At 45.8% G+C, this 26,428-nt stretch overlaps 1 protein-coding gene, 1 long non-coding RNA gene and 1 pseudogene across 6 annotated transcripts in view; 1 reads left to right on the forward strand and 2 right to left on the reverse strand.

Annotated features, from left to right (window-relative positions):
* LOC137547307 (transient receptor potential cation channel subfamily V member 3-like) overlaps positions 1 to 18,167 on the forward strand; it is a 100,866-nt gene extending 82,699 nt beyond the window's left edge. For all 3 annotated transcript variants that reach the window (XM_068270753.1, XM_068270754.1, XM_068270755.1), the window contains 7 exons: positions 368 to 441; positions 2,107 to 2,272; positions 3,724 to 3,790; positions 7,293 to 7,564; positions 11,603 to 11,712; positions 12,691 to 12,770; positions 17,365 to 18,167. In XM_068270753.1, the coding sequence (XP_068126854.1) occupies positions 368 to 441; positions 2,107 to 2,272; positions 3,724 to 3,790; positions 7,293 to 7,564; positions 11,603 to 11,712; positions 12,691 to 12,770; positions 17,365 to 17,471 (876 nt within the window). In that variant the 3' untranslated portion in view covers positions 17,472 to 18,167. The remainder of the gene's footprint in view (positions 1 to 367; positions 442 to 2,106; positions 2,273 to 3,723; positions 3,791 to 7,292; positions 7,565 to 11,602; positions 11,713 to 12,690; positions 12,771 to 17,364) is intronic.
* Positions 1 to 26,428, reverse strand: part of LOC137547308 (uncharacterized) — a 135,837-nt gene that overhangs the window by 87,604 nt on the left and 21,805 nt on the right. The gene's annotated exons all lie outside the window — the stretch shown is intronic.
* Positions 18,821 to 19,558, reverse strand: LOC137545097 (histone-lysine N-methyltransferase, H3 lysine-79 specific-like; annotated as a pseudogene).

Below are 26,428 nucleotides of genomic sequence, written 5' to 3' on the forward strand. Positions count from 1 at the left end.
GCCATTTAAGTTGGTTTTTAAGCTCATTTAATATAATCTTATACTTTTGGCCCCTCTGTTCATTGTATACAATTTCGAGTCCACCCTTGGTGGAGGGTTGCTACCCTTTCTTCCTGTCTACAGAGAGCGACTTCTTAATCCTGAGTGGGGTCAGGACAATCTCCCCACCTGCCTTTACAGTGGTTGCCTGCTGGTGACCCTGACTTGTGAGTATTTAGCAATACAAACTTATTGCCACCTTGTCCAGTACGAATTACACTATTGGGGCTCTTGGTGTTCCCTGTTTTTATAGCTTTAATCATAAGGATATGGAAGGGATGTTACAAAATATGTAATTTTACCTTTGACTATCTTTTCTCCTATCCAGGGGATAACCATTTTCAGGCTCAGGCCGTCAGACCTACAATCAGTTTTATCTGATGCCTGGTTTCATTTTCTTTTGTAAGTTTTGTAAAAGTATTATTTTTATACAGTTTTAAACACACACGCACACTTACTTTTATACATACACACACGCTTACTTTAGACATACACCCACACACACACTTACTTTATACACACACACACACACTTACTTTTATACATACACACATGCTTACTTTAGACATACACCCACGCATACACCCACACACACACACACACTTACTTTTATACACACACACACGCTTACTTTAGACATACACCCACACATACACCCACACACACACTTATTTTAGACACACACACACCCACCCACACACACATACACACTTACTTTATACACACACAAACGCACCCCCACACACACACACACACTTACTTTATACACACACACACACACACACACACACACACACACACACACACACACACTTACTTACTTTATACACACACGCACCCACCCACACACACACACTTACTTTACACACACACACACACACACACACACACACACACACACACACACACACACACACACACACACACACACACACACACACACACACTTACTTTATACACACACCCACCCACACACTTACTATATACACCCACCCCCACACACTTACTTTAGACACAAAACCACACCCACACACTTACTTTATATACACCCCCACACACCCACACACACTTTCTTTATACACACACACACCCACACACACACTTACTTTATACACACACACACACACACACATTTACTTTATACACACACCCACACACTTACTTTATATACACACACACTTACTTTACACATACACACACATACACACACTTTGCAATGCAGGTAGCACAATGGCCCTTCCACAGTGAAAATCACATTGTAATTGTGGTGCGAAGCAGTCGAGACTTTCATTAGTTTGCAAGCATGCGTTTTGCTGCAGTTACGGGTAGAATTGGTGAGTGCAAATTGTAAATTTGTAATTTTATCCCTCAGCTGTTAGCTGACAGCCACGGCAGAGAGCTAATTGGTAAGCACAGGATGTTAACCCTAGGTACAGGGCGGAGGCAGAGGCCAGAGAGGCTCCAGCCTCAGGGCGCAGTGTAGGAGGGGGTGCACAACTCACTCAGCTATCATTCCCTATTGTGTTTGAAGCAGGGGGAAATAAGAAAAGGGGATACATGGCAGTGCCTGCAAGCCAGATAACTAGAGATTAAGGTTTAGGGGCCCTGGGCCGCTTCTTAGTCTAACAGCAATCAGTGTGTGACGGCTCGGGTGGGAGGCATGGAGGGGCGCACTTTGGTGTCTCAGCCTTGGGTGCTGAAGGACCTTGTCCTGGCTTTGCATATGTCTGCCTCCGTGAAAGCAGGAAGTAGACAGAATGCAGATTTATTGTAGGTTTTGTATCCGCCGTAACAAATGTTTTTCTTTCAAGGATATTATTCTGTTGCGTATCTTTTTAGAGCATAGAGGAAGTTCTGAATTCAGGTCCGCTTTAAGGGCTAACTGCGCACATTTATGATATAAGTAGAGTTTTTCTTTAATCCATTAAATTACAAATTAATGAGGCTGCTGTCAACAAATGCAAATCTCTTTTTAAACAGTTAAACCGTCTGCTGTGTTCCTATAAAACATTTACATGCTGCACTGACCATAGTAACAGTTTTACATTAGTGTTTTTTGTTTTGCAGCTTCATACAAGCCCTGCTGGTCATCATCTCAACAATCTGTTTTGTGATTGGAGTACAGGAGCAGCTGATCTTTATTGTATTGGCCGTGGTTCTTGGCTGGATAAACATGATGTATTACACAAGAGGAGTTCAATCCCTGGGAATATACAGTGTTATGATACAAAGGGCAAGTAGCAGTGCTTAACATATGTTATCATAAAAAGCTCAAAGTGGTATGAAACTCAAAATTAACGTTTTGCTCTAATATATTAAACATAGAAAAAAAATGAATAGTTATAGGTGGTTGTAACAGCCAAAAAACCCCCCCAAAAAAACCTGCCTTACCATCAGCAAGCGCCTGTAGCCATGTGCCTACAGTGCCTTATGCAAAATACACCCTTGGTATGGTAATTGAGCAGCGCATGGTACACTGCTGCTGCTAGTACTGGTAATATTGCCGTGTGCTGCCTGCGAATGGCAATATTACCATAGCTATGTGCATCAACCCCAAGGAGGCACAAATCATAATACTGCTTATGAATAAGCCACACGGAGAGTTAAGTTGTGAGAAAAGTTTATGAATCAGCCCTAAGGAGAGATAAATCCTGAGACAAGTTTTATGCATCAGTCCCAAGGAGTGCACCAGGGGCGTAGCAATAGCCATAGCAGCCATAGCAATTGCTATGGGGCCCTGGAGAAGAGGGGGTCCAGATGGTACTTGATGTGTTCACTATAAACTTCACATTTTTACTCCACCCTCTGACTTTGTCTCAGTGCTCATGGACTATACACAGTGTGCATTGCATGAGAATGAAAATTACCCTGTCAACTCATATTCTTAGGGTAGGGGCAGGTGGCATGGCTCAAGAGTACCTAGATATGATGACCTCACAACCATTTTGCTATGGGGCCCCTTAATATCTAGCTACGCCACTGGAGAGCACAGCAATTTTACCATTACTAGCACAGGAGGGGAACACCGGCTGTTAACCCATTAGCGCGCACACTCTACTAACGCTCGTGGTGCTATGGGTATGCACATTACCATAGCAACATTCTGGTTAGCCCGGTAATGCGCGTGTCACTAACCAGAACGGCAGGTTAACGGCCAGTGCTCAATCTGCACCCCCATGAGAGATACATCGTAAGGCAAGTTTTATGGATCCACCTGAAGGAGAGTTCAATCATGAGAAACGTTTTATGAATTTTCTTCAAGGAGAGATAAAGAGAAATCATAAATCATGAGATAAGTTGTGTGAATCCGCACCAAAGAGAGATATATTTTGAGAAAAGTTTGTGAAGAGAGCACACCGGACAGTTTGTGAATCAGGACAATGAGAAATAATCCATGAGATAAGTTTTGTGAATCAGCCCCTTCCATGTGCTAATTGTAAATCTTCCGGATTTTCTGTACTCTTCATTTGCCAAACTGGATATTCTATATACTGTATAAGATAATATGCTGAAGCCATTGAGTGTCTTTTTTTCCCTCTCCCCCATTTTGCGGGTGTTATATGTTCCTTAGGAAGAATGTAACATTTCATTAAAAATTGTGTTTATAAAATACTGATTAACTGTATGTCAATGGTTAATACAATATTGCATATTTATCATGACAAAACCATTTTATACTTCCAGGTGATCTTACATGATGTCCTCAAATTCTTACTAGTGTACGTTCTGTTCTTGTGTGGATTCGGCATTGGTAAGGGACTTCTTTTCTCTTCTAAAATGAATTATATTCTTCCATGCTATAATCAGTGCTATAGAGCAGTGTTTCTCAACATTATTATATCATAAACATCTTTATTAAAGTAAACCTGAAGTGAAAATACACTTCTGATATAATGAATTGTATGTGTATTCAAGCTAAGAAATAGAACATTAGTAGCAAAGAAAAGAGTTTCATATTGTTTTCCAGTACAGGAAGAGTTGAGAAACTTCAGTTGTTATCCATGCAAAAGAGTTTCTCTGAGCTATTTGACCCAACTTGGGTCAAATACAGTTCTGTTTTCTGAAGCACTTAACCAAAAACCAGTGAAGGTGGCCATACATCAGTCGACTTGGCGGCCGATTGACCATCCAATTCGCTTAATACAATCCAATTGGATGAAAATCGGTGCAGCCAAATGCATGCCCGACCAACAATGCGACCAATTTCGGGAAGAAGTTTCATAAGAAAAAAATAAATACATTTAAATGCAGTAAATGACAGAAAATGTAGCAAACCTAATGGTAGTGTAAATTTTATATATCAAAAGAAAGAGCAATTAATTTCATGACGGGGTTTACAGGCGGTCCATACGCTTTGCGTACAGACCCCTGGAAACGCTTTGGCCAGGGATCTTTATATTGCCGAAATATGGCTGTATAAAGATCCCTGGCAACTTTACCTATTTTTTATTTATTTTTTTGAAACTTTTCATTTTTATGTTTAGAGTGTGGGAAATCTTTTTAAAAAATGACGTGGGGTCCCCCCTCCCGAGCCTCTTTAACTCCTTGTCCCCCATGCAGGCTGGGATAGCCAGGATGCAGAGCCCCGGCCATGTGGGGCTTCACACCCTAAGCTATACCAACCTGCATGGTTTCTGGTGTGGGGGGCTCTGGGGGGGACCCCCTGGAAACCCCATCATGAAATGCATTGCTCTTTCTTTTGATATATGTAAATTTACACTACTGTTAGGTTTACTACATTTACATCTGTCATTTACCGCATTTAAATGAAATCTTTTTTTTCCTATGAAACTTTAAAATCTACTTTCTCAAAAACTATAAGGTCTTTGAGATTTTTTTTCCCTCTTGTACCGACTGTTCCCCTCCACATACCCTGCAAATTTGGTCTTTCTAGCACGTAAAGGAGCTTTGCTATTAACTGCTGAAGTTGGCAGCTGCTCACCTGCCATTAAAGTCTATAAGGGAAAAAGCGAACACACATTTTTTCTAAAGAAAATTAGTGTTAAACACGAACAGCAAACACCCAGGTCTGGGCTGCCCATGAGGCAGGGTGAGGGAGGTTCCTCAGGCGGCAAAGGTGGGGGGCGTCACCCCCCTGGCCGTGGGTGTGGGGGGCACCCGAGCTCGAGGGGGTAGCAGCCAGGAAGGGGGGGGGGCAGCGGGCACAGCCGTGGGGAGGGGGGGTCGGGCCCCCCCTCACCTGGGTCTCCCGTCTGCTCTCTCCCTCCAGCTAATTGCGCAGCGTGTGGTCAGGCAGCGGGCGGGGGAGCAATTACTCACCTCTTCCTTCCACGTTCCAGCGTGTGTATCACCACTCGTCACTTCCTGCAATGCCTCCCACCTGAGCGACATTGCAGGAAGTAACGAGCTAATCCCCCCCCCCCCTTCCTGGCTGCTACCCACTCCAGGCTATCTGGGGACAATTATACTACCCATTGAGGGGGCGGCATCCTCACAAGTTTGCCTCAGCGCTGCGTAATATGTTGGCGCTTTATAAATACAATAAATAATAATAATAATAATAATAATAGGTGGCAAAAAGCCTAGAGCCGGCCCTGTGAACACCCCTTGTTTGCTGTGAACTGTTCGCCAGCAAAACAGTTTGGCCCATCTCTATCAGATCAAGGGGTGGATGGGATTGATGATGCTGGGATGGCTTATCCAACAATACTGCAGCATCTGGGGGGAGGGGGAGAGAAGTGCAAAGTTAAGAAGAGTAAGAGCAGCCAGAGACCACTGTGACGAAGCAGGCAAAAAGGGACCAGGAGGAGGCCTGTTAAAAACGGCAGTTCAAATCTGTGATTAGCAGCTATAAACGGTCATTTGGGCACCCGGAGGCTCCAGAGGTTTATAACTGATATTTACCGGTTATACCAACTTATAGCCACTATATTATTATTATTATTGATTTCTATAACGCCCACATATTCTGTTTATAGCCGTTTATAGCTGCAATTTACCATTCATAGCCTCTAACTGCAGCTTTTAACATTTCCGCCTACAGCATTGAAAATATCAGGGGTTGGGGGCAGGGGGAGGGGTCTTTAGTGTTGGGAGTATGAGGAGGTCCTTAGGAGCACCGGGGGGTTAATAGCTAGGCACAGGGATAAGGTTAGGCACCACCAGGGGGTTCTTAGGATTAGGCATCGGTAGAGGAAGGGTCCTATGTTTAAGTATGGTTAGGTCATAGTAAAATATCATTGAAGATTACCGATATATCACTAAAGTAATTAAGTAATTCTAGCGGCCATCTCTGGCGCCCTTTTTACTGGGTGCCCTTTTACATGTTCACCTCCTGTGAGTCCAGCTGGACTGGGGAGCATGATGTTTTCTCCTCACATTACTTTACTTTTTTTTTTAAATGACTTTGGCATGAATCAGGAGAGACAAGCGAGGCACAGCATCAAGCAGACAGACGGCAGGACACAGACATGGTGGTTTACCACCCCCACCGCTAACCACCGCTTCTGTAACCTGCTGCGATTAAAAGTACCCTGCTTACTTGCTGCTGTGCCTCGCTTGTCTCTCCTGATTTATGCATTGAACGTCTGCTTTCTACAGAGTGCACGCATCTGAAGGGTGAATCCAGCAGTGCCAAATACAGCCGCATCTAATGCCAGTCTTCACGCTATCTTGTACCATATTTTTTTTGGGGGGGGGGGGGGGGGAGGGAGGCTTTAAGTGATGGAGCAGAGTGGTCTTTACTTTGAGATATGCACCCAGTATAACAAGTTAAAGTGTACCAGAGCTAAGATAATATAAAAGTTTTATACATACCTGGGGCTTTCGCCAGCCCCATGCGCACGCAGCGCTCCCACACTGCCGTTCTCAGTCTTCTTCCACTTCAGTACCAGGTCCCGTAAGTTCAGCCAGTCATGGCCAGTCTGCACAAAAGAAGTGCGCCCTCTATGTATCTCTCCGGCAGCCATAGAGAGTGCACTTCTCTTATGTCTGACTGGCCGCAACTGGTAGAAGTTACGGGAGCAATTGCTTGCTTAGAACAGAGAGGAGCACAGAGTGAATACAGGAAATCACAATACCATAGACATCTTCACATCATTCTACAGACAGTGACATCTTGTGCTTGTTTGACTATACTACAGTTTTAAGTAATTCTGTTGATACTGCCATCAGTCAGTGCATTGGGGTTACACCTGAAGGACAACGTGCAGCATCACAGGAATTAGTGAAATATGACTGATAGACTGATAGATGTCACTGTGTCTTAACTAAGGTTATTATTCTTTCCATAGCACTTGCGTCCTTAATTGAACACTGCCCCAATGATGATGTATGCAGGCGATATAACAGCTTCAGAATGGCCATCATAGAACTGTTTAAACTCACCATAGGATTAGGAGACCTGGAGATACAACAAGAGTCCAAATACCCGGTGCTGTTCCTGGGGCTACTCATCACCTACGTCATCCTAACGTTTGTACTTCTTCTAAACATGCTGATTGCACTTATGGCAGAGACTGTGGATGACATTTCCAAAGACAGCAAGAATATATGGAGACTCCAGGTTGGTATACAGTATGTACTAATCTTTATATAGTTTTCACAGGAAATCTAACGCTAAACTGCTGGCAAGTAACTAGTTTAACCACTTTGGTACCAGCAGCCTCTGCCCCCTTAAGGACCAGAGGCTGCTGGTACAGTAAACCAACGCTTTCCGATGAATCGCAGCAAAAATCCACCGCTCCCGCCATTCTGTCCCTGCCGCAGGCTCCTCTCTTTGCCTTCTCTATGACGGCAGAGCGCTGTGTGTCGGTCAGGTGCTGCTTTCATTGGCTCCTGACCCTGTCCATCAATGTAAGCCAATGAGATTGGCTTACAGTGATGACAGGACCAGGAGCCAATGAAAGCGGCTCCTGACTAGCACACAGTGCTCTGCCATCATAGAGACGGCAGGGTGAGCAAATTGCGGCGGGGTCAAATCAGAGAGATCGGCGGTAATGGCGGGGATGCGCAATTAATGAGACGTTGAACCTACATCCAGTCAGTGCCACAGCACCACCTGCTGGACGTAGATTAAACCTAAGTGAGTCCGGAACCAGAACTAAATATTGGGGTTGCTCATTCCGATTTCCGACCGGGTTTCCGCGGAATTCCGATCTCCAAAATCCGATCGGAATAGCTGTTTTCTAATTTACCAAAAATTTATAATTTTAGTCCAATCACAGAGCTCGGAAGCACTGGACCAATCAGAGAATGCAGAATTTTTCAGCAAAAATCGTATTTTAGACCAATCATAAGATTCAATTTTTCCGATTTCCATTTTATTTGGTCATTATTTGCATCGTCTGATGCAAATAATGTAGGTACATACAAAGACTAGAAAGAGAAATGGTCCGCACTTAGCAGTGAATAAGGACGGTTAGTCCGAAACATGTCAGCTATGTAAGCCTGCCGTGGAGATTTTGGATACGTCCACAATAAAGCTTTATGCTTCACTGCTACAGTAAGTGCGGACCATTTCTCTTTCTATTGAATTTTGGATCAGCTGTCCAGGTCGAGCACTACAGAGAAGATCAGAGGAGTTGAGCGGTGTTTCTTCTGGTCTGTGTATCCATACAAAGACTGTTGCCCAGCGGGGATCAGGGCTTTAGTGAATTTCAGCCATACCAGTGGCACACCTACCATAGTGCTGCAGGTGCTCACAGCACCGGGTGTAGCCATGGCTGGTGGTGCTCAGTCACTGTGTTCTTACATGTGGGACCATTTTTCATAGTTTGGGAAACATTCGGGAAAATCGCAGCAGGCAGTGCAGGGGACTGTACTACTTCCTGCTCTAGTTGTAGTACCCTTCCTCCTTCCTGTCCCGTGGGCAATGTGTTTCCTTGCTCTCTACACACAGCCTGCAGCGATTGAATGTGTAGAGCAGCAGGGTGAGTAGGTGAGAATGATTGCTGTGCTGCAGCTGGGACATTAGCAGGGAGAGGTGGCAGAATGTGTTTAGTGCTTTAGAATATGTCACAGAGGCGCTCATTCAATACTTGGATTGGATACAGCTTTTTTGAACTCCTGTATAGCCTGAGGAAGCGGTGCTGTGGCCTGCGAAACGCGTTGCATCTTTAGGAGTTACACTGTTTAATAAATGCATTCTACTCTACCTCAGAGTTTTGTTGTCCACTGCTAGAGGGAGGTAAGTCCACCTTACCTTCCCTCTTTTTACTGTTTTTAAATAATAGTGTTTTTACTCTTTTTGGCGCCTCTGTTCTATCTGCGTTTGATACATATTACTTATCCACCCTTGGTGGAGGGGTACGCCCCCTTTTTTCTCCTGTCTACAGAGAGTGACTTTTATACCCGAGTGGGGTCGGGTACCAATTCTCCCCACCTGCCTTTCAAGTGGTTGCCTGCTGGTGACCCTTTTTTGTGAGTATAATTCTGCACGAACTTTCTAGACAGATTTTCTCTGTTAAAACTATATTGCACTATTGGGCTCTCGGTGCCCTGTTTTTTCTTTTGTTTTATTAGTGCTTTAGAAGTTGCCTGTCATTAGTAGTCATGTGCACTGGCTGCTGTAATACCAGAGTGCCCTAGACTATTGATTATTTATCCTAATCAATCAATAATGCAAGGAAGCCAGTAATGCTGGGTACGCACGATGCAATTTCCCGCCCGATTGATGGGTACTCGAACGTTGCATCGGGTCGAGTGTACATGCCCAAAGTGCACCCAATTGATAAAGTGATACATTTTCTGATAAGTGTGCAAAATCGATTGCTTTATCGATCGAGAGCTGATTGGAAATGTAGGAAATAATCGATTGCTTCCTGTCGATCAGGCGAGAAATTGCATTGTGTGTACCCAGCATAATACTGGTGCTCACAGCCGATTTCTGTAGTGAGCAGCGAAGCTCCAGGCAATTTAGATTAGCTTGACTGCAGGTAATCTTATCTCTTTTCCCAGCTCCCCCTCCCAACCTGTTGTCTTCCCCATGACCCTTTCCTTTTTTCAGATTTTAGTGGCTTCTTTTAAGTCAAACAGCACTGGTGATGTCTTCAGTCCTAGTGAGGAGTCTTCCTGCCATTTCTCCTCTTCCACCAGGCTCTCGGTCTTGTATGTCTCTCTTTCGTATCTCCCCCTTTTCTGACTGTCCTCAAAGGAGCTCACAGTGTAATCGTACCATAGTCATAGTCTGTGGTACCATATTATTATTGTGCATTTATGTAGCACTGACATAAGCTGCAGCACTGTATAGAGTACAGAGTTTCATAACGGTTAGCTCCATCCACGTCCTGATGACTCCTTTTCCCAACCCCCCACAAAAAAAAAAAAAAAAATTGCACACTCGGTGCCCTAACCCGTCAACCCTCCCCTCAAACTAATTGGATGTTTTGAGGACAGTGTGTGTGTAAATAATCAGCACCGGGTGTCAAATTCCCTAGGTACGTAGGAATGCCACTGAGCCATACAGAGCCCCCTGATGATCTATTCTAGAAAACGTAAAGATGTCTCGTGGAAAAGGGAGTATCAGCTACTGATTGGGATGACGTTCAATCCTTGGTTACAGGTTCTTCTTTTTTCTCTTTAACCCTTTGGGGACCGGCTACCTAACCCCCCTTAAGTACCAGGCCATTTTACATGCGGGGGACAACGTGTTTGGGGGGGGGGGGGGTCAGGCAGCTGGATCCCCAGTATAGTTAGCTAGGTATGGTGTCCCTAGTGTAGCCAGGTGTCCCCATATTGCCAGCAGCCTTTACTCTCCTCCCAGGCTCCAGCGATGAACAGCTCTGGCCGGTATCCCCACTTGCACTGCCACTAAGTTCTGGGTTGCAACTTGATGAAGTCATCAAGCCGGGACCCAACACTTAATGTAAAGTGAGCAGGGCTGCCGGCCAGAGGGGAGGAGAGTGACGATCGCCAGGGGAATGTCAGGAAGGTGAATCCCCGTCCTCTTCTTCCCCTCAGACCGCCGCTGCCAATAGTGATCAGTGATGCTTAAATCCGGATCCGGGAGACACCCGGATAGTTGCTATCCGGATATCTCCCAGTTACTTGTGCGGGGTGGGCGGGGGGGTCAATCTTACCTGTGTTACATCTTCGTCGTCCGTCCCTGGCGCCTCCTACGATGCAGTCCACGCGGCGGTCACGTGACTACAAACACTTCCTCCTTCCGGGTTGAAGGAGGAAGTGTTTGTAGTCACGTGATGTGCGTGGACCGCATCGTGGGAGGTGCCAGGGACAGACGAAGAAGACGTCAGACAGGTAAGATTGACCCCACCCACCCCGCTCAGGTTTACTGGGAGATATCCGGATAGCAACTATCCGGGTGTCTCCTGGATCCAGATGTGAGCATCACTAGTGATCACTATGATCGGCCGGCGATCGTAGTGATCAGGAGCCAATCGTGATGACAGCTTAATCTCCCCTCTTGGGTGCAAACTATCGCGTCGGGAGCAGAAATGTCAGGTGGCATAAATCCTACGCCATATCAGGCTTATGCAGCCACAATTGCGGTGTAGGATTTACTACAAGCGGTCCCCAAAAGGTACAACCCAAAGGACATCTCTCGTCTTTTCCTGCATGTAATAAGTATACATTTCTTTTTCAGAGAGCTAGAACTATCCTGCAGTTTGAGAGAAGTTTGCCGGTGTGCATAAGGAATAAATTCAAACTCGGAAAGATGTGCAATGTGGGAAAGGACATTCGATTCTGTTTAAGGTAAAATCTAAAATATTAATCGTGCTTTATAGCGAGATAATGACAACAATAATAAGCTTTTTGTTTTCATTTTGTTAACTTACCTGTAAATACTTTTAGGTTACGCAGACAGTGGGGTGTTGCAATGTGGCATAAAGGCCGCTTTATAACATTGACCACAATGCAATATCTATGCGATGTTCACAGAGCGGCGGGTGCGGAGTGGTATAACGGCATGCAGCATAGTAACGCAATGTCTGTATTTGGTTACAGAAAAAGTGCATTAACAGTGACTTTGAAGCATACTTTTCATTGACTGTATGCTTCCCTGTATATGACGCAATGCATGGATAATGTGCAGCGCCACTTTCCTGTTCTGTTATATTGCGTTCCTGTTGTTGCAGGGAATGCAATGCAACACGCACTGTAAACCTAGCCTTAAAAGACCATTATTACAGGAAACTGTAAAATATACAGTAACAATCCGCGTGTCCAAGAGTAAAATGCACTGTAAATATGTTTTTATTTTCTCCTATGTTGGTGTCTCTTACTGTATCTCATTCCACCTTGACGGGATGTGATTGGACCATTTTCAAGCTGCATATATACACTTCAAAAAGCTCTGAGCGTTTTTTGATTACGCTAGCGCTTTTAGGTGTGCACTGGCCCAGACTTGCATATCTATCACCTGACCAATCTGATCACACCCAACTGAACACATGCTTCTCCATGAGTTCTCCTAGATGTGACCACCACTAGTCCTAGCGATGGAATGGGCTGACATATAAGGACAGGGGAAGCCTCTTTAGGATCCAGAGGCCTCTCCCAAGGGAAGTATCTGATTTCTTCCTTTTTAGCACAGGTCCACTTTAAGGAGTGATAATTTATGAGATAAGTTTTGTGAATCAACCCCATGGATTCCTACATTTCACCAGTCACTATTATTGAATAAGTAGCATTGAGTTGATGAAACATCACTGTAACTTTCATCACTTGCAGAATAAATGAAGTGAAATGGACCGAGTGGCACAATCAGGTTACTTGCATCAATGAGGAGCCCGAGCTTCTGAAGTTAAATAGTAAGTATGTTCATCAAATCCGGAGCAGAAGTCTTTTCAGAACAACCAATCAGAATCCTTCTTTCATTTACTAGCTAAAAGCTGATTTGTTGCTTCAGACATCTGTTTGGCTCCTTTCACTACGTCCAGCACATTGAAACATGATCCAATTATATAGGGTGGCGCATATATAATCGGCCCCGGCTGCAAGCCACAGGTGTGTGAGTATATAGGCAGATGCCAGCCAGCCCGTCCCTGTATGCCTTTACTCACTCCATGCTAGATATGATGGGGAGATTCGACCAAGAGACAAATCTCTCTTTGATCGAATCTGATCAGAGAGAGATCTGTTGGCTGCCCATACACCCCAGGCCGATACCCGATCAATTTCAGCATGAAATCTCTCGGGAATCGGCCAAGCCCCTAATGTTTAAATGTATGTCCATTTCTACATTACCTTTCCTGTGTCGCGGTGCCGGTCCATCCTCTGAATTCGCTGCACTTCCATAGTGGTGTGGCGTTACACACAGGCGTGTATGGGGCTTCGGAAGACGGACGGGCACTGCGACACACGACGGGTAATATATAAATGCACACACATTAATACATTAGGGGTACTGCGCCAGGGGTTTCGTCACATTTGTCGCTCAACATGATATCACAGATCTCACGATACAGCTGCACACTCGATCAAGCAAGTCGACCCGATGTGCACTTGGTGGCACCAATTTTCATCTGATTCCAATTATAATAATCGGATGGTCGATCAGTCGCCAAGTCGCCTGATATACCTTAAGGCTGGTTTCACACCAGGACGTTGCGTTTTAGGGGACGTTATGGTCGCATAACGTGCCCCTAACACAACGCCTGGTGCTCCCTGCCTTGGACGTCAGAGTGAGCCGCGTTGTGCAGCTCATTCTGGCGTCCGTGATGCCGTGATGAGCACTCTTGGACGCATGCGGCATCACATGGTCCCGCCCGGCCAATCGCCGCACAGAGCGGCCGTTCCAAGAAGTAAACACTGCACGTCACTGAGTGCAGTGAATATTAATTAGCCATGTGCCCGGCCGCTCTCCGCTCCTCCCCAATGTTACTGAGCATGTGCAAGCAGTTAACGCGGCTCTGCCGCTTAGAAAGTACTGCATGCAGTACGTTGTCTTATGGCGCAGCGTTACTGTGTAACGCAACGTGGGCACTGTGAACAGCCCATTGATTTTTCACTGCTGTGCGGTGGGGGTGCGTTACAGGCTGCTCTAACGTGCGCCTGTAACGTCCCACTGTGAAACCAGCCTAAGTCTATGGACTGTATGCTACATTGTATGTGTTGTATGGCTTGGAAAACATGCAATGCAATCCTTTTTTCTGGATGCACAATGAATATAGATTTTTCTCCTGAGTTTTCTCCTAGGAAATTCATTTTCATCTTCTCTGTTAAGTAACTTTTCATCACGTAAAAAAGTAACAAAAAAGTACAGGGAAAAGTACTATCAAAATTATTCTGAGAATCTTCTTGCTTGCTGGTGGTTAAAAAAGCATTTAATTAGCCATTTGTGAAAATATCACCTGGGAGAAAACTTAGGAGAAAAAGTTAAAGAGACTCTGTAACATCAAAAACCTCCCCTGGGGGGTACTCACCTCGGGTGGGGGAAGCCTCAGGATTCTAATGAGGCTTCCCACGCCGTCCTCTGTCCCACGGGGGTCTCGCTGCAGCCCTCCGAACAGCGGCCTGACAGACCCGACTGTAAATTCAATATTTACCTTTGCAGGCTCCAGCGGGGGCGCTGTGGCTGCTTTCGGCTCGGAACTAGACGGAAATACCCGATCTCCGTCGGGTCCGCTCTACTGCGCAGGCGCCGGAGACTTGCGCCTGCGCAGTAGAGCAGACCCAACGGCGATTGGGTATTTCCGCCTACTTCGGAGCCGACAGCCGTCAGAGCGCCTGCGCAGGAGCCGGGAAGGTAAATATTGACGTCACCGCTGCACGGAGGGCTGCAGCGAGACCCCCGAGGGACGGAGGACGGCGTGGGAAGCCTCATTAGGATCCTGAGGCTTCCCCCACCCGAGGTGAGTACCCCCCAGGGGACATTTTGATGTTACAGTTCCTCTTTAAGTGGATATGGGCCATAGTAAGAAAGTAGCCTTATGATTTTGCACCAATTTTCTTGGCACATGTTTTACATCAACAGTTTTATTTTAAGTTTTTGTATCCCAGTAAGTCAGTAAATAATGTACAGATGGGAAGAAAAATGATTAGTGTGAATTTTCGCAAACGTCATTTTCAATGTTGAGGATATATATTTACGAAAATACATTGCATTTTCACAATATGGTCAAAGGAAATATTTCCTGTTGTGAAAAAATCAGGCATTTTTACTGCAACAATTTACAAAAATGCTGAAATTCTTTTTTTACTGTGAAAATTTGCATACAGAATAAAATATATTAAAATATATTAACCATTTTAGTAACGTGGACGTGATTGTCACGTCTAGGCGGCTGCTGCTGTGCGTTCCCGTGCCGCCCCCCATTAGCCCGGTGATCAATGAATTGGAACATAGTTCCCATTCATTGATTTAAGTCCCCGGTAGAAAGACCGACAACTTCTTATCAGAAGCCACAGTCTTTCTGAAGAAAAAAAGTGTCCTGTCCTCCTTATACTTCCTGGAAGCGAGAGTGCTTGCTTCCAGGACTAAAAAAAAAAAAAAAACGAAAAATTTGACTGTGACCATCTTGTGGCCAAATAGTAAAACTACATCTACATATATTTTTTTTATAAAATCAACACACATTATTACATATATATATATATATATATATATATAGTTACCTAAGGGTCTGAACTTTTTTTTAATATGCATATGAAGAGGGTATATTATGAAATTTTTTTTAAATTATAAGCTTGAAAATAGTGATGGGCGCAAAACTAAAAAAAATGCACCTTTATTTTCAAATAAAATATTGGCGCCATACATTGTGGTAGGGGCATGATTTAAATGGTGTAATAACCGAGACAAATGGGCAAATAAAATACATAGGTTTTAATTATTGTAGCATGTATTATTTTAAAGCTATAATGGCTGAAAACTGAGAAATTATGTTTTTTTTTTGTTTGTTTTTTAAAGGGGCACTATGGCAAAAAATTGTAAAATGTTAAATATGTGTAAACATAAACAAATAAGAAGTATGTTTTTGTCCAGAGTAAAATGAGCCATAAATTACCTTTCTCCTATGTTGCTGTTACTTACAGTAGGTAGTAGAAATCTGACAGAAGTGACAGGTTTTGGGCTAGTCCATCTTTTCATGGGGGATTCTCAGGGATTTATTTATTTTCAAAACACTTAGTGAATGGTAGTTGCTCTGTCCAACTGCCAAAAAACTGTGTAGAGAGCAGGGAAGCTGGCCAGCATCATTGTTTAAATCCTTTTTAGGGAATATCTTTATAAAGAATAAAAGCCTTGCTGAGAATCCCCTATGAAGAGATGGACTAGTCCAAAACCTGTTGCGTCTGTCAGATTTCTACTGCCTACTGTAAGTGACAGCAACATAGGAGAAAAGTAATTTATGGCTCATTTTACTCTGGAAAAAAATGTACTTCTTATTTGTCTATGTTTGCACATATTTTACATTTTACAATTTTTTGCTATAGTGCCCCTTTAATATCCCTGTTAAAATGCTTTTAGAAAAAATAATTCTTAGCAAAATGCACCACCCAAAGAAAGCTTAATTGGTGGCGGAAAAAAACAAGATATAGATCAATTCATTGTGATAATTAGTGATAAAGTTATTGGCGAATGAATGGGAGGTGAAAATTGCTCTGATGCAGAAGGTGAAAAATACCTGCGGGCTGAAATGGTTAAAACCAGTTTAAAAGGGACCTGAGGTGAGAGGGATATGGAGGCTGACATGTTTATTTCCTTTTAAACAATGCACATTGCCTGGCTGTCCTGCTGATCCTCTGCCTCTAATATTTTAAGCCATAGACCCTGAACAAGCATATGCAGATCAGATGTGACTTGCTGCATGCTTGTTTCAGGTGTGTGATTAAGACCCTACTGAACACAAAGATCAGCAGGTTGCCAAGTAACTGGTATTGTTTGAAAGGAAATAAATATGTCAGGTTCCATATGTCTCACATCTTGGATTACTTTTAAAAACAAATATTTTATTTTTATATATAGTAGTGTATGTGGGTGCATTTTTACACAGGAAGTGTTACGTGTATCTTTTTTACTTTCATTTTGTGAATGAATGCCGGCGTCTTGCTGACGCCGGCTTTCATTCATCACAGGCACTGTGATCGGCTTTGGGAACAGCTGTTCCCATTCATGGACCAGCGGAGTGGCAATGGAAATGAACAGCAGTGGCGCGGCAATCGCAAGCAGTAATACACAGGTACACATATCTACACCCCTGGTCGTGACGTTTTCAGGGGGTGTAGATATGAGTACCAGCAGTGGGGAAGGGGATAAAAAAGAGAGAGAGTGGTGGACGTATCTCTCTATTGAAGACTCAGTATGTCAATTTCAGGTAAAAATGTACATTTATTAATCACTCCAAAATGATAATGCTAATGATATATTAAGCATAGGATAATTATCTTTTCCTCTTTTTATAGCTGTGAGTTACTCTGATTTGAGACACATCGATGGACTGGACCACCACAAACAGAATCCTCAAATTACAATTCAAGTTTCCCCCCTGCACATGGAAACCAGATTGTAAACTTCATTTTTGTTTTTTTGTTTTTTTAGGATTGCTATAAATCCTAATGAAGGAATGTTTTTGCCCATAAAGGTTGTCATGCTGTGGCTAATTGTTTAGAGCAGAGAGGAAAGTCTTATTTCACTTTAATGAAAGTGTAAGAATAACAGTTTACTTTGCAGGATACTGTGAGCTAGATGTGCTAAACCTTCCTGTGTGGTGACAAGGCTGGTAAAGTTTTGCAGCTTTTACCCAAAGTGCGTATGCAAACAGTGTCACTCTCATCATGGGTTTTTTTTTTTCTTTGGTGATTCCTGTAGGGGTCAAGAAATCCTAGGCGAGAGACCGGGAGCACAATGGTGCAGTATAGGGAGGATAAAAGTATACAGATATATACTCACAAAGGTGGGGTGCAGTTCCTGCAACCACCATACTGGCCTGCAGGCAATTAACCGTCTCTGCTCGGTACCCCAGGTCCTGCTGGATAAGGACAGTCGCTCTCCTGTAGTACGATAGACTTTCCAGAAAAACCGCAAAGCTATTACCTCCAAAGGAGGTCTGATTTTTGAAATGTTACAATCAGTCAGAAAAATGTATTGCAATTCTTAAATTGAACAGATATTTAAAAAATTGTATAAAAATTGTACACACATACACTCCCCATACACACACACTCTCATAGCGATTATTATGGATCACATCAATATAATAATGGAATCCGGTACCTATATATATAAAAAAATTTTTTGTTAAAAACAGTAATTTTGATATGGGTTTTTATTATCTTCAGTGTCTAATATGAAATATTAGATATTAATATTTCACAAGATATATTTGCAGCAAGCAGGTGGAGCACCAAATCACATTAATCGCTCAATAATCTTTCCTTCAAGTGAGATTGTAACCATAAAAATCCAATTTCAACAGCAACTGGTCTGAGTGTATTAAGTGATAATACTAATCCTGCATTCAAAACTTTTTCTGCTGTTATGGTTTAGAGTGATCACATAACTTAGGAGCAGTGATGCTCGAATACCCCTTTTTATTATTCGAGTTAGGTCGAATTCGAATAGTAAATTATTCGAGTTCGGTCGAATATTCGAGTCGAATATTTTTTACTATTCGATTCGACCTCGAAATTCAAGCTCACTATTCGAGTCGGTATTCGAGCTCATTATTCGAGCTGACTATTCGAATTGGCCTTAAATAGCTTCCAACACTTGTTTTGGGGGTGAATGATGCAAGAAACATCTTTTTTTCCAAGTAACAACAGCAAGTGATTATGTGGGGATGTTCCTTTACAAAAAAAAAAGAGGTGGAAAGAGAAGTTGTGTCCAAAATTCTGTTCAGTACTGTATATACTTCTTCTTCTTCTTCTTTATCTTCTATATCTTCTTCTTCTTCTTCTTCTTCTTATTCTATATCTTCTTCTTCTTCTTCTTCTATATGTTCTTCTTCTATATCTTCTTCTTCTATATCTTCTTCTTCTATATCTTCTTCTTCTTCTTCTTCTATATCTTTTTCTTCTTCTTCTATATCTTCTTCTACTTCTTCTTCTTCTTCTTCTTCTTCTTCTTCTTCTTCTTCTTCTTCTTCTTCTTCTTCTTCTTCTTCTTCTTTTTCTTCTTCTGCTTCTTCTTCTGCTTCTTCTTCTTCTTCTACTTCTTCTTCTTCTACTTCTTCATCTTCTTCTTCATCTTCTTCTTCTTCTTCATCTTCTTCTTCATCTTCTTCATCTTCTTCTTCTTCATCTTCTTCTTCTTCATCTTCTTCTTCATCTTCTTCTTCTTCTTCATCTTCTTTTTCTATATCTTCTTTTTCTATATCTTCTTCTTATTATTATTTTTCTATTTCTTCTTCTTCTTTTTCTATATCTTCTTCTTATTATTATTTTTCTATTTCTTCTTCTTCTTTTTCTATATCTTCTTTTTCTATATCTTCTTCTTATTATTATTTTTCTATTTCTTCTTCTTCTTTTTCTATATCTTCTTCTTATTATTATTTTTCTATTTCTTCTTCTTCTTTTTCTATATCTTCTTCTTATTACTATTTTTCTATTTCTTCTTCTTCTTCTTCTTTTTCTATATCTTCTTCTCCTTCTTCTTCTTCTTTTTCTATATCTTCTTCTTCTTCTATATCGTCTTCTTCTTCTTCACTTATTTCTCCTCTATTTTTTTTTTAAAGAAATGCAGCTATTTTTGAGCGTAATAAATAGCTGGTGGCGCATGGTGGAAGCGCCATTGTATGTGCTCCCTGGCAGTGGAAACACACAGACAGCAGGAGGTAAATTCAGCAGCAGCAGCAGGAGGAGGATGATTGTGTGGCAGCAGGCAGTCAATGAGGCAGGCAGCAAGACATAATAGGCTGTGGTACCTAGCGGTGGTACCAGGCCGTAAATACACAGCATGAGGTTCCAGACAGCGGTCGTGAAGCCCACATCGTGTCCAATACACAACTGGGACCACACAGTTTTCAACCCGGACACCTCTAAAAATAATATCACTAAGTATTAAAAAGTATATATATATTTTTTTCATTTTTTTAAAGAAATGCAGCTATTTTTGAGCGTAATAAATAGCTGGTGGCGCATGGTGGAAGCGCCATTGTATGTGCTCCCTGGCAGTGGAAACACACAGATAGCAGGAGGTAAATTCAGCAGCAGCAGCAGGAGGAGGATGATTGTGTGGCAGCAGGCAGTCAATGAGGCAGGCAGCGAGACATAATAGGCTGTGGTACCTAGCCTTGGTACCAGGCCGTAAATACACAGCATGAGGTTCCAGACAGCGGTCGTGAAGCCCACATCGTGTCCAATACACAACTGGGACAACACAGTTTTCAACCCGGACACCTCAGAAAAATTAAACCTTTTTTTTTTTTTTTTTAATGGTTTCTTTTTTTTTTTTTTTTTTACAGCAAATTACACATATAGCTATTGTTGGACGTAATACCTGGTGGCAGAGTGGCAGCAGAAGGTAAATCTGTGTACCCAGGCAGTGGGAAACACATACAGACAGACAGCAGCAGCAGCAGGAGAAATGGAGGAGTAGTGTGAGTGTGGCAGCAGGTAGGTAGGCAGCGTGACATAATAGCCCTGGTACCTAGCGGTGATACCAGGGCTGTAAATAAACACAACAGGAGGTCCCAGACAGCGGTCGTGCAGCCCACATCGTGTCCAATACACAACTGGGACAACACAGTTTTCAACCCGGGCACCTCAGAAAAATTAAACCTTTTTTTTTTTTTAATGGTTTATTTTTTTTTTTACAGCAAATTACACATATAGCTATTGTTGGACGTAATAGCTGGTGGCAGAGTGGCAGCAGAAGGTAAATCTGTGTACCCTGGCAGTGGGAAACACAGACAGACAGCAGAAGGGCAGTACACAGCAGCCCACTGTAGGTGTAAAATGTGTGGCTACAGGCGACGTAATAGTCAAACTGAACCAGGCTGGCTTAGTAGTGAGCAGGAGCCAGGAGGTGGTAAAGGGTGGTAAGGCATATTAACGATGGTTCCGGCAGCCAGTTCATGTCCCCCTCTCGCCGACAACAGGGGCCAGGAACTCGCCTTCCACCCACGCCTGGTTCATCTTGAGAAACGTCAGTCTGTCCACAGACTTGTGAGACAGACGTGAGCGTTTCTCGGTGACCACGCCACCAGCTGCACTGAAGCAGCCCTTCGGACAGCACGCTGGAAGGGGGACAGGACAGCACTTCCAGGGCGTACTGCGCCAGCTCGCTCCAGATCTCCAGGCGCTTGACCCAATACTCCATGGGATCAACAGGGGCATCGCTGTCAAGCCCGCTGTAGGACCTCATGTAGTCAGCCACCATGCGGGTCAGGCGCTGGCTGTGACCGGAGGAGGATGCTGCTGCATGCACCTCCTCTCTAGTCACTGCTGGAGCCTCTACAGTCCTGTAGAGCTCGTTGCTGAGACAGCAGGTCTGTGGGGCGCTTCCTGCTGGATGCAGGCACCTGCTGCTGCCTCTGTGCTGGCTGGACAGTGGGGGTGGAAGGCTGGGGGAAGGCTTCCTCCAAGCGCTCAACAAGGGCCTGCTGCAAGCTCCTTATTTGTTGCGCTGGGTCTCCTCCTGCAGGAGGCAGGAACTGGCTCAACTTCCCCTTGAGGTGCGGGTCCAACATCATGCTGATCCAGATGTCCTCCCTCTGCTTCATCTGGATCACCCTGGGGTCATTGCGCAGGCACGTCAGCATGTGCGCTGCCATTGGGAAGAGGCGGGCCACGTGTGCTGGCACATCGACGGCAGTGCTGTCCTCATCCTCCTCCTCTGCCGCCTCATCCTCTCTCCACCCCCGCACCAACTCAGCTGCACTGTGCTGATCCCCCTCATCAGCAGCAAGGTCAGGGACCTCCACCAAGTCCTCCTCCTCCTCCCCCTCAGAGGTGGACTGTGCAGCTGCATGCCGCTCCTGCTGGGCCAAGGCTGCCGCTCCCTGTTCCAGCAAAGCATCGAGGTCCCTGTTCAGCAGACAAACCAGGGGCACCCACTCGCACACCATAGCATGGTCCCTGCTCACCATGTTGGTGGCCTGCAGAAAGGGAGCCAGCACTAAGCACACCTGCTGCATGTGCCCCCAGTCGTCATCGGGGACGATGGACGGGATGTTGCTGGTCTTGTCCCTTTTCTGAGCGGCGGACACAGTGGCCAGGGCAAGGTACTGGTTGACAGCGTGCTTCTGTTCAACCAGACGCTCCAACATCGCCAGGGTGGAGTTCCAGCGAGTTGGAACGTCAAGGATCAGCCGATGGCGTGGCAGCTCCAGCTCCTTTTGCACGTCTTCCAGGCTCGCAGAGGCTGCAGCCGAGCGCCGGAAGTGACGCACAACATTCCTTGCCGTTTCCAGCAGTTCGCCCATCCCCTGGTAGGTGCGCAAGAACTTCTGCACCACCAGGTTCAGCACGTGGGCAAGACAGGGGATGTGGGTAAGGTTTCCCCTGTCGATTGCGGCAACCAGATTGGCCCCATTGTCGGCCACCACCTCTCCGACTCTGAGGCCTCTGGGGGTCAGCTAAATCCTCTCCTGCTCCTGGAGTTTGGCCAACACATGGGTTGCCGTCAGTTTGGTCTTCCCAAGGCTGACCAACTGCAGCAGCGCTTGGCAGTGGCGTGGCTTCACGCTGCTGCTGAGGCGGGGGGTTTGGCCAGGTGTGCCGGAGGATGGCAGAGGATCGGAGGAACCTGCTGCAGTTCCCCTGACCCTGTGGGGTGGCACCACCCACTGTGTTGCTGCTGCTGCTGTGCCCGCTGCTGCTCTCCCATCCTCACCCCCTTCCACCAAGCTGACCCAGTGGACAGTGAAGGACAGGTAGCGGCCTGTCCCGAAGCGGCTGCTCCAGGAGTCCATGGTGATGTGGACCCTTTCACCAACCGCGTGCTCCAGCCCTCGCTCCACATTGGCCATGACAAAGCGGTGCAGTGCAGGCATGACCTGGTGGGCGAAGAAGTGTCTGCTGGGGAGCTGCCAGTCTGGGGCTGCACAAGCAAGCAGATCACGCATGTCGCTCCCCTCCTGCACGAGCGTGTACGGCAGGAGTTGGGAGCACATGGCCCGTGCCAGCAAGCCGTTCAGCTGCCGCATGCGACGGCTGCTGGGAGGCAGAGCCCTAACCACCCCCTGGAAGGACTCGCTCAAAAGGCTCTGGCATTGCCTTTTGCTAGCACGGGAATCAGCAGAGACAGCAGAGGAGACCACTGAGGACTGGCTGCCAGAACAGGCCTCAGTGTCGGCGGCAGGAGTTGCAGAGGGGGGAGGAGCAGTGCGTTTCCGCACTCCTGCTGGTGGTGCTGGAGGAGCAGGAGGGCGGGTGGCTGCTGTTGCTGCTGCTGCTGCTGAAGGCTGTGCAGTGATGGGTGTGGTGCCACTGCCAGCACCAGATGCCTTCAGCCTCTGGAACTCCTCATGCTGGTGGTAATGTTTAGCAGCAAGATGGTTGATGAGAGAGCTGGTGCTGAACTTTAAGGGGTCTGCACCTCTGCTCAACTTCCGCTGACAGTGGTTGCAAGTGGCGTACTTGCTGTAAACTGTGAGCATGGTGAAAAATTGGCAGATGGGTGACAAGAAAACCCCCCTACGGCCTGGAGCCGCTGCTGCCTGTCTCCCTGTGGTGGTTGGGGGGGGGGCTTGGGTGCGGCTGGTGGTAGTACTGGCAGATGCTGCTGCTGCTGCTGCTGAGCCTGAGACACCAGCAGGCTGTGGGACCTGCCTACTGCTGCCAATGCTTGCAATGATGCGCCTCCTTGCAAGGCCCACAAGCGCATCCTCCTCCTCCTCCTCAGAGCTGCTGATGATGACATCCCCAGGTGCTGGTGGTGGCGGCACCCAGTCTTTGTCTGTCACCCCGTCATCATCATCATCATCATCCTCCCCCTCCTGAAACATGTCCTGCTGGGATGATGACCCCCCCAAACTCCTCTCCTGATGCATGTATGGGCTGCTTGACTGTCGCCACAGTCTTGCTGTCCAATCCCTCCTCCCCCAAAGTGCCCATCAGCATCTCCTCCTCAAAATCGCCAACAACAGCAGACAATTGACTCATGATGCCTGGGGTCAAAAGACTGCTGAATGACAGATCGCCAACTGACGGTGAACTGGCCTCCTCCCCAGGCCCTGCTGGGCGGCTGCTGCGAACAGGGGTGGTGGTGGTGGTGAGGGTGGAGGCCTCGGATGCAGAGCTGATGGCGGGCTGCTCATCCTCCGTCATCAGTTGCACCACAGTGGCTGCATCCTTTTCCTCAATGGGACGTTTCCGACCTGGCTGGAGGAAAATAGGAGCAGGTACTACACGCTGCTGCTGCTGCTGTGTCTCTGCAGCGTGAGTTGCAGATGCTCCTGCTGGGCGCCCAAGGCGTCCACGGCCAGTGGCTATAGGCGGAATGTTAGCCACTGACGCAGCTGCTGCGGAACTGTGCATGGTGGCGCGGCCGCGGCTTGCCACAATGCTGCTCCCTCTCCTCCTGATTCCCTTGCTGCCCTTCCCCTTGCCCAAACCGCGCTGGCTGCCACTTCCAGACATCTTAGATGTTTTGGGCGTAAACAAAAAAGTTTTTTAAAAGGGCGGGTGAAAAAGTGGGGTACTTTAACCTCCTTGGCGGTATGAAAAATACCGCCAGGAGGGAGCGCAGCAGTTTTTAAAAAAAAATTTTTTTTTTTAATCATGTAGCGAGCCGAGGGCTCGCTACATGATAGCCGCTGCTGAGCGGCATCCCCCCGCCCGCTTCGATCGCCTTCGGCGATCTCCGATCAGGAAATCCCGTTCATAGAACGGGATTTCCTGGAGGGCTTCCCCCGTCGCCATGGCGACGGGGCGGGATGACGTCACCGACGTCACTGACGTCGGGACGTCATTGGGAGTCCCGGGCCACCCCTCGGCGCTGCCTGGCACTGATTGGCCAGGCAGCGCTGGGGTCTGGGGGGGGGGCCGCGCGCCGCAGCAAATAGCGGCGATCGGGCGGGGGCCGGCGGCGATCAGAGTGCTGGCGCAGCTAACAAAGTGCTAGCTGCGTCCAGCAAAAAAAAAAATTATGAAAATCGGCCCAGCAGGGCCTGAGCGGCACCCTCCGGCGGCTTACCCCGTGTCACACACGGGGTTACCGCCAGGGAGGTTAATGGAGTGGGTTGGTGGGTGAGGTGACACTAATCACTAAGTGATTAGATCGCTAAGTGATAGTACAGTACAAATACAAAATACAATAATCAGTAATCAGTAAGTGTGAACAGTGAACAGTGAGTGTGTCCCCTAGTACACTAACTAGAAAATACAATAATCAGTAGTAATCAGATTCAGTAGAAGGAAATAGAGTGTGTGTACACTACAGACAGTGCACGCACACACACACGCAGGAGCTAGCCTATGAACAGTGACTGAGTGTCCCTAGTACAGTAAGTACAACTAGAAAATACAATAATCAGATTCAGTAGTAATCAGATGATTCAGTAGAAGGGAATACTGTGTACTGTGTGTACACTACAGACAGTGCACGCACACACACACGCAGGAGCTATGAACAGTAACAGTGAGTGTCCCTAGTACAGTAGTATAACTACAAAATACAATAATCAATCAGTAAGTAAAGGACAAGACAGGGTAGAATACACAGCAGAAACACTGACTGGTATAGATGAGAAATAAACTAACAGAGGACAGGAGGCCAGCTGCCCACACAGGCAAGGCCCTGAGGCCTAAAGCTGTGTAAGCTTGCCTGCAGCAGCAGCTGTCTCTATGTAACACACAAGCTACTAACTAAAATACAATCTCTATCTAGCTAACAACAATATAGGTGTATATAGCAGGTGTATGTGAGCAAAAACGCTAGGTGATTGACCACAATAGAGCACTTGCTAAGCCAAAGCACAAAGGAGCAGATCTCTCTCTGTACAAGTTAAGCAAGGACGGAAAAACCGAACATGGCGGCCGCTATTTATAGGGTAGGGGCTGGCCAGGGTCCCCCTCTGTGATTGGCTGCCGTCAGAGGGCCTAGGAGCCCTCTGATTGGCTCTAAGGACATCAATCTGGGCTATGACGCTATTCGAGCTCGGTATTCGAGCTCGAATAGCGCTGTTTGCTCGAATAGCTCGAATAGTGAGTGGGCTATTCGAGTTCACTCGAATAGCCCATTCGAATAGCTGCAGCTATTCGAGCTCGGTATTCGACCTCGAATAGCTGAAAAAGAGCTCGAATATTTCGAGCTACTCGAATATTCGAGCTCTGCTGAGCATCCCTGCTTAGGAGCACTGGCCCTTTAATTGCCATTGTCAAACAGTTGCATGCTGGGGGACCTTTTTATCTATAATATATTCCTCCTCTTCCCTTTAGTTCCCCCTTCTTCTGATGACATAAGGCAGTTCACTTCCTAGTATAGACCTCAGTGGGAGTGTCTGAAGACACTGGGAGAAGGGCGGGTAACAAATACACAATTAGCAAAGGAGAAAGAAAGGGGTGAAGGAGGAAATGATGTCTG

This window comes from Hyperolius riggenbachi, chromosome 2 (assembly GCF_040937935.1).
Source record: "Hyperolius riggenbachi isolate aHypRig1 chromosome 2, aHypRig1.pri, whole genome shotgun sequence".
Classification (NCBI taxonomy): Eukaryota; Metazoa; Chordata; class Amphibia; order Anura; family Hyperoliidae; genus Hyperolius; species Hyperolius riggenbachi.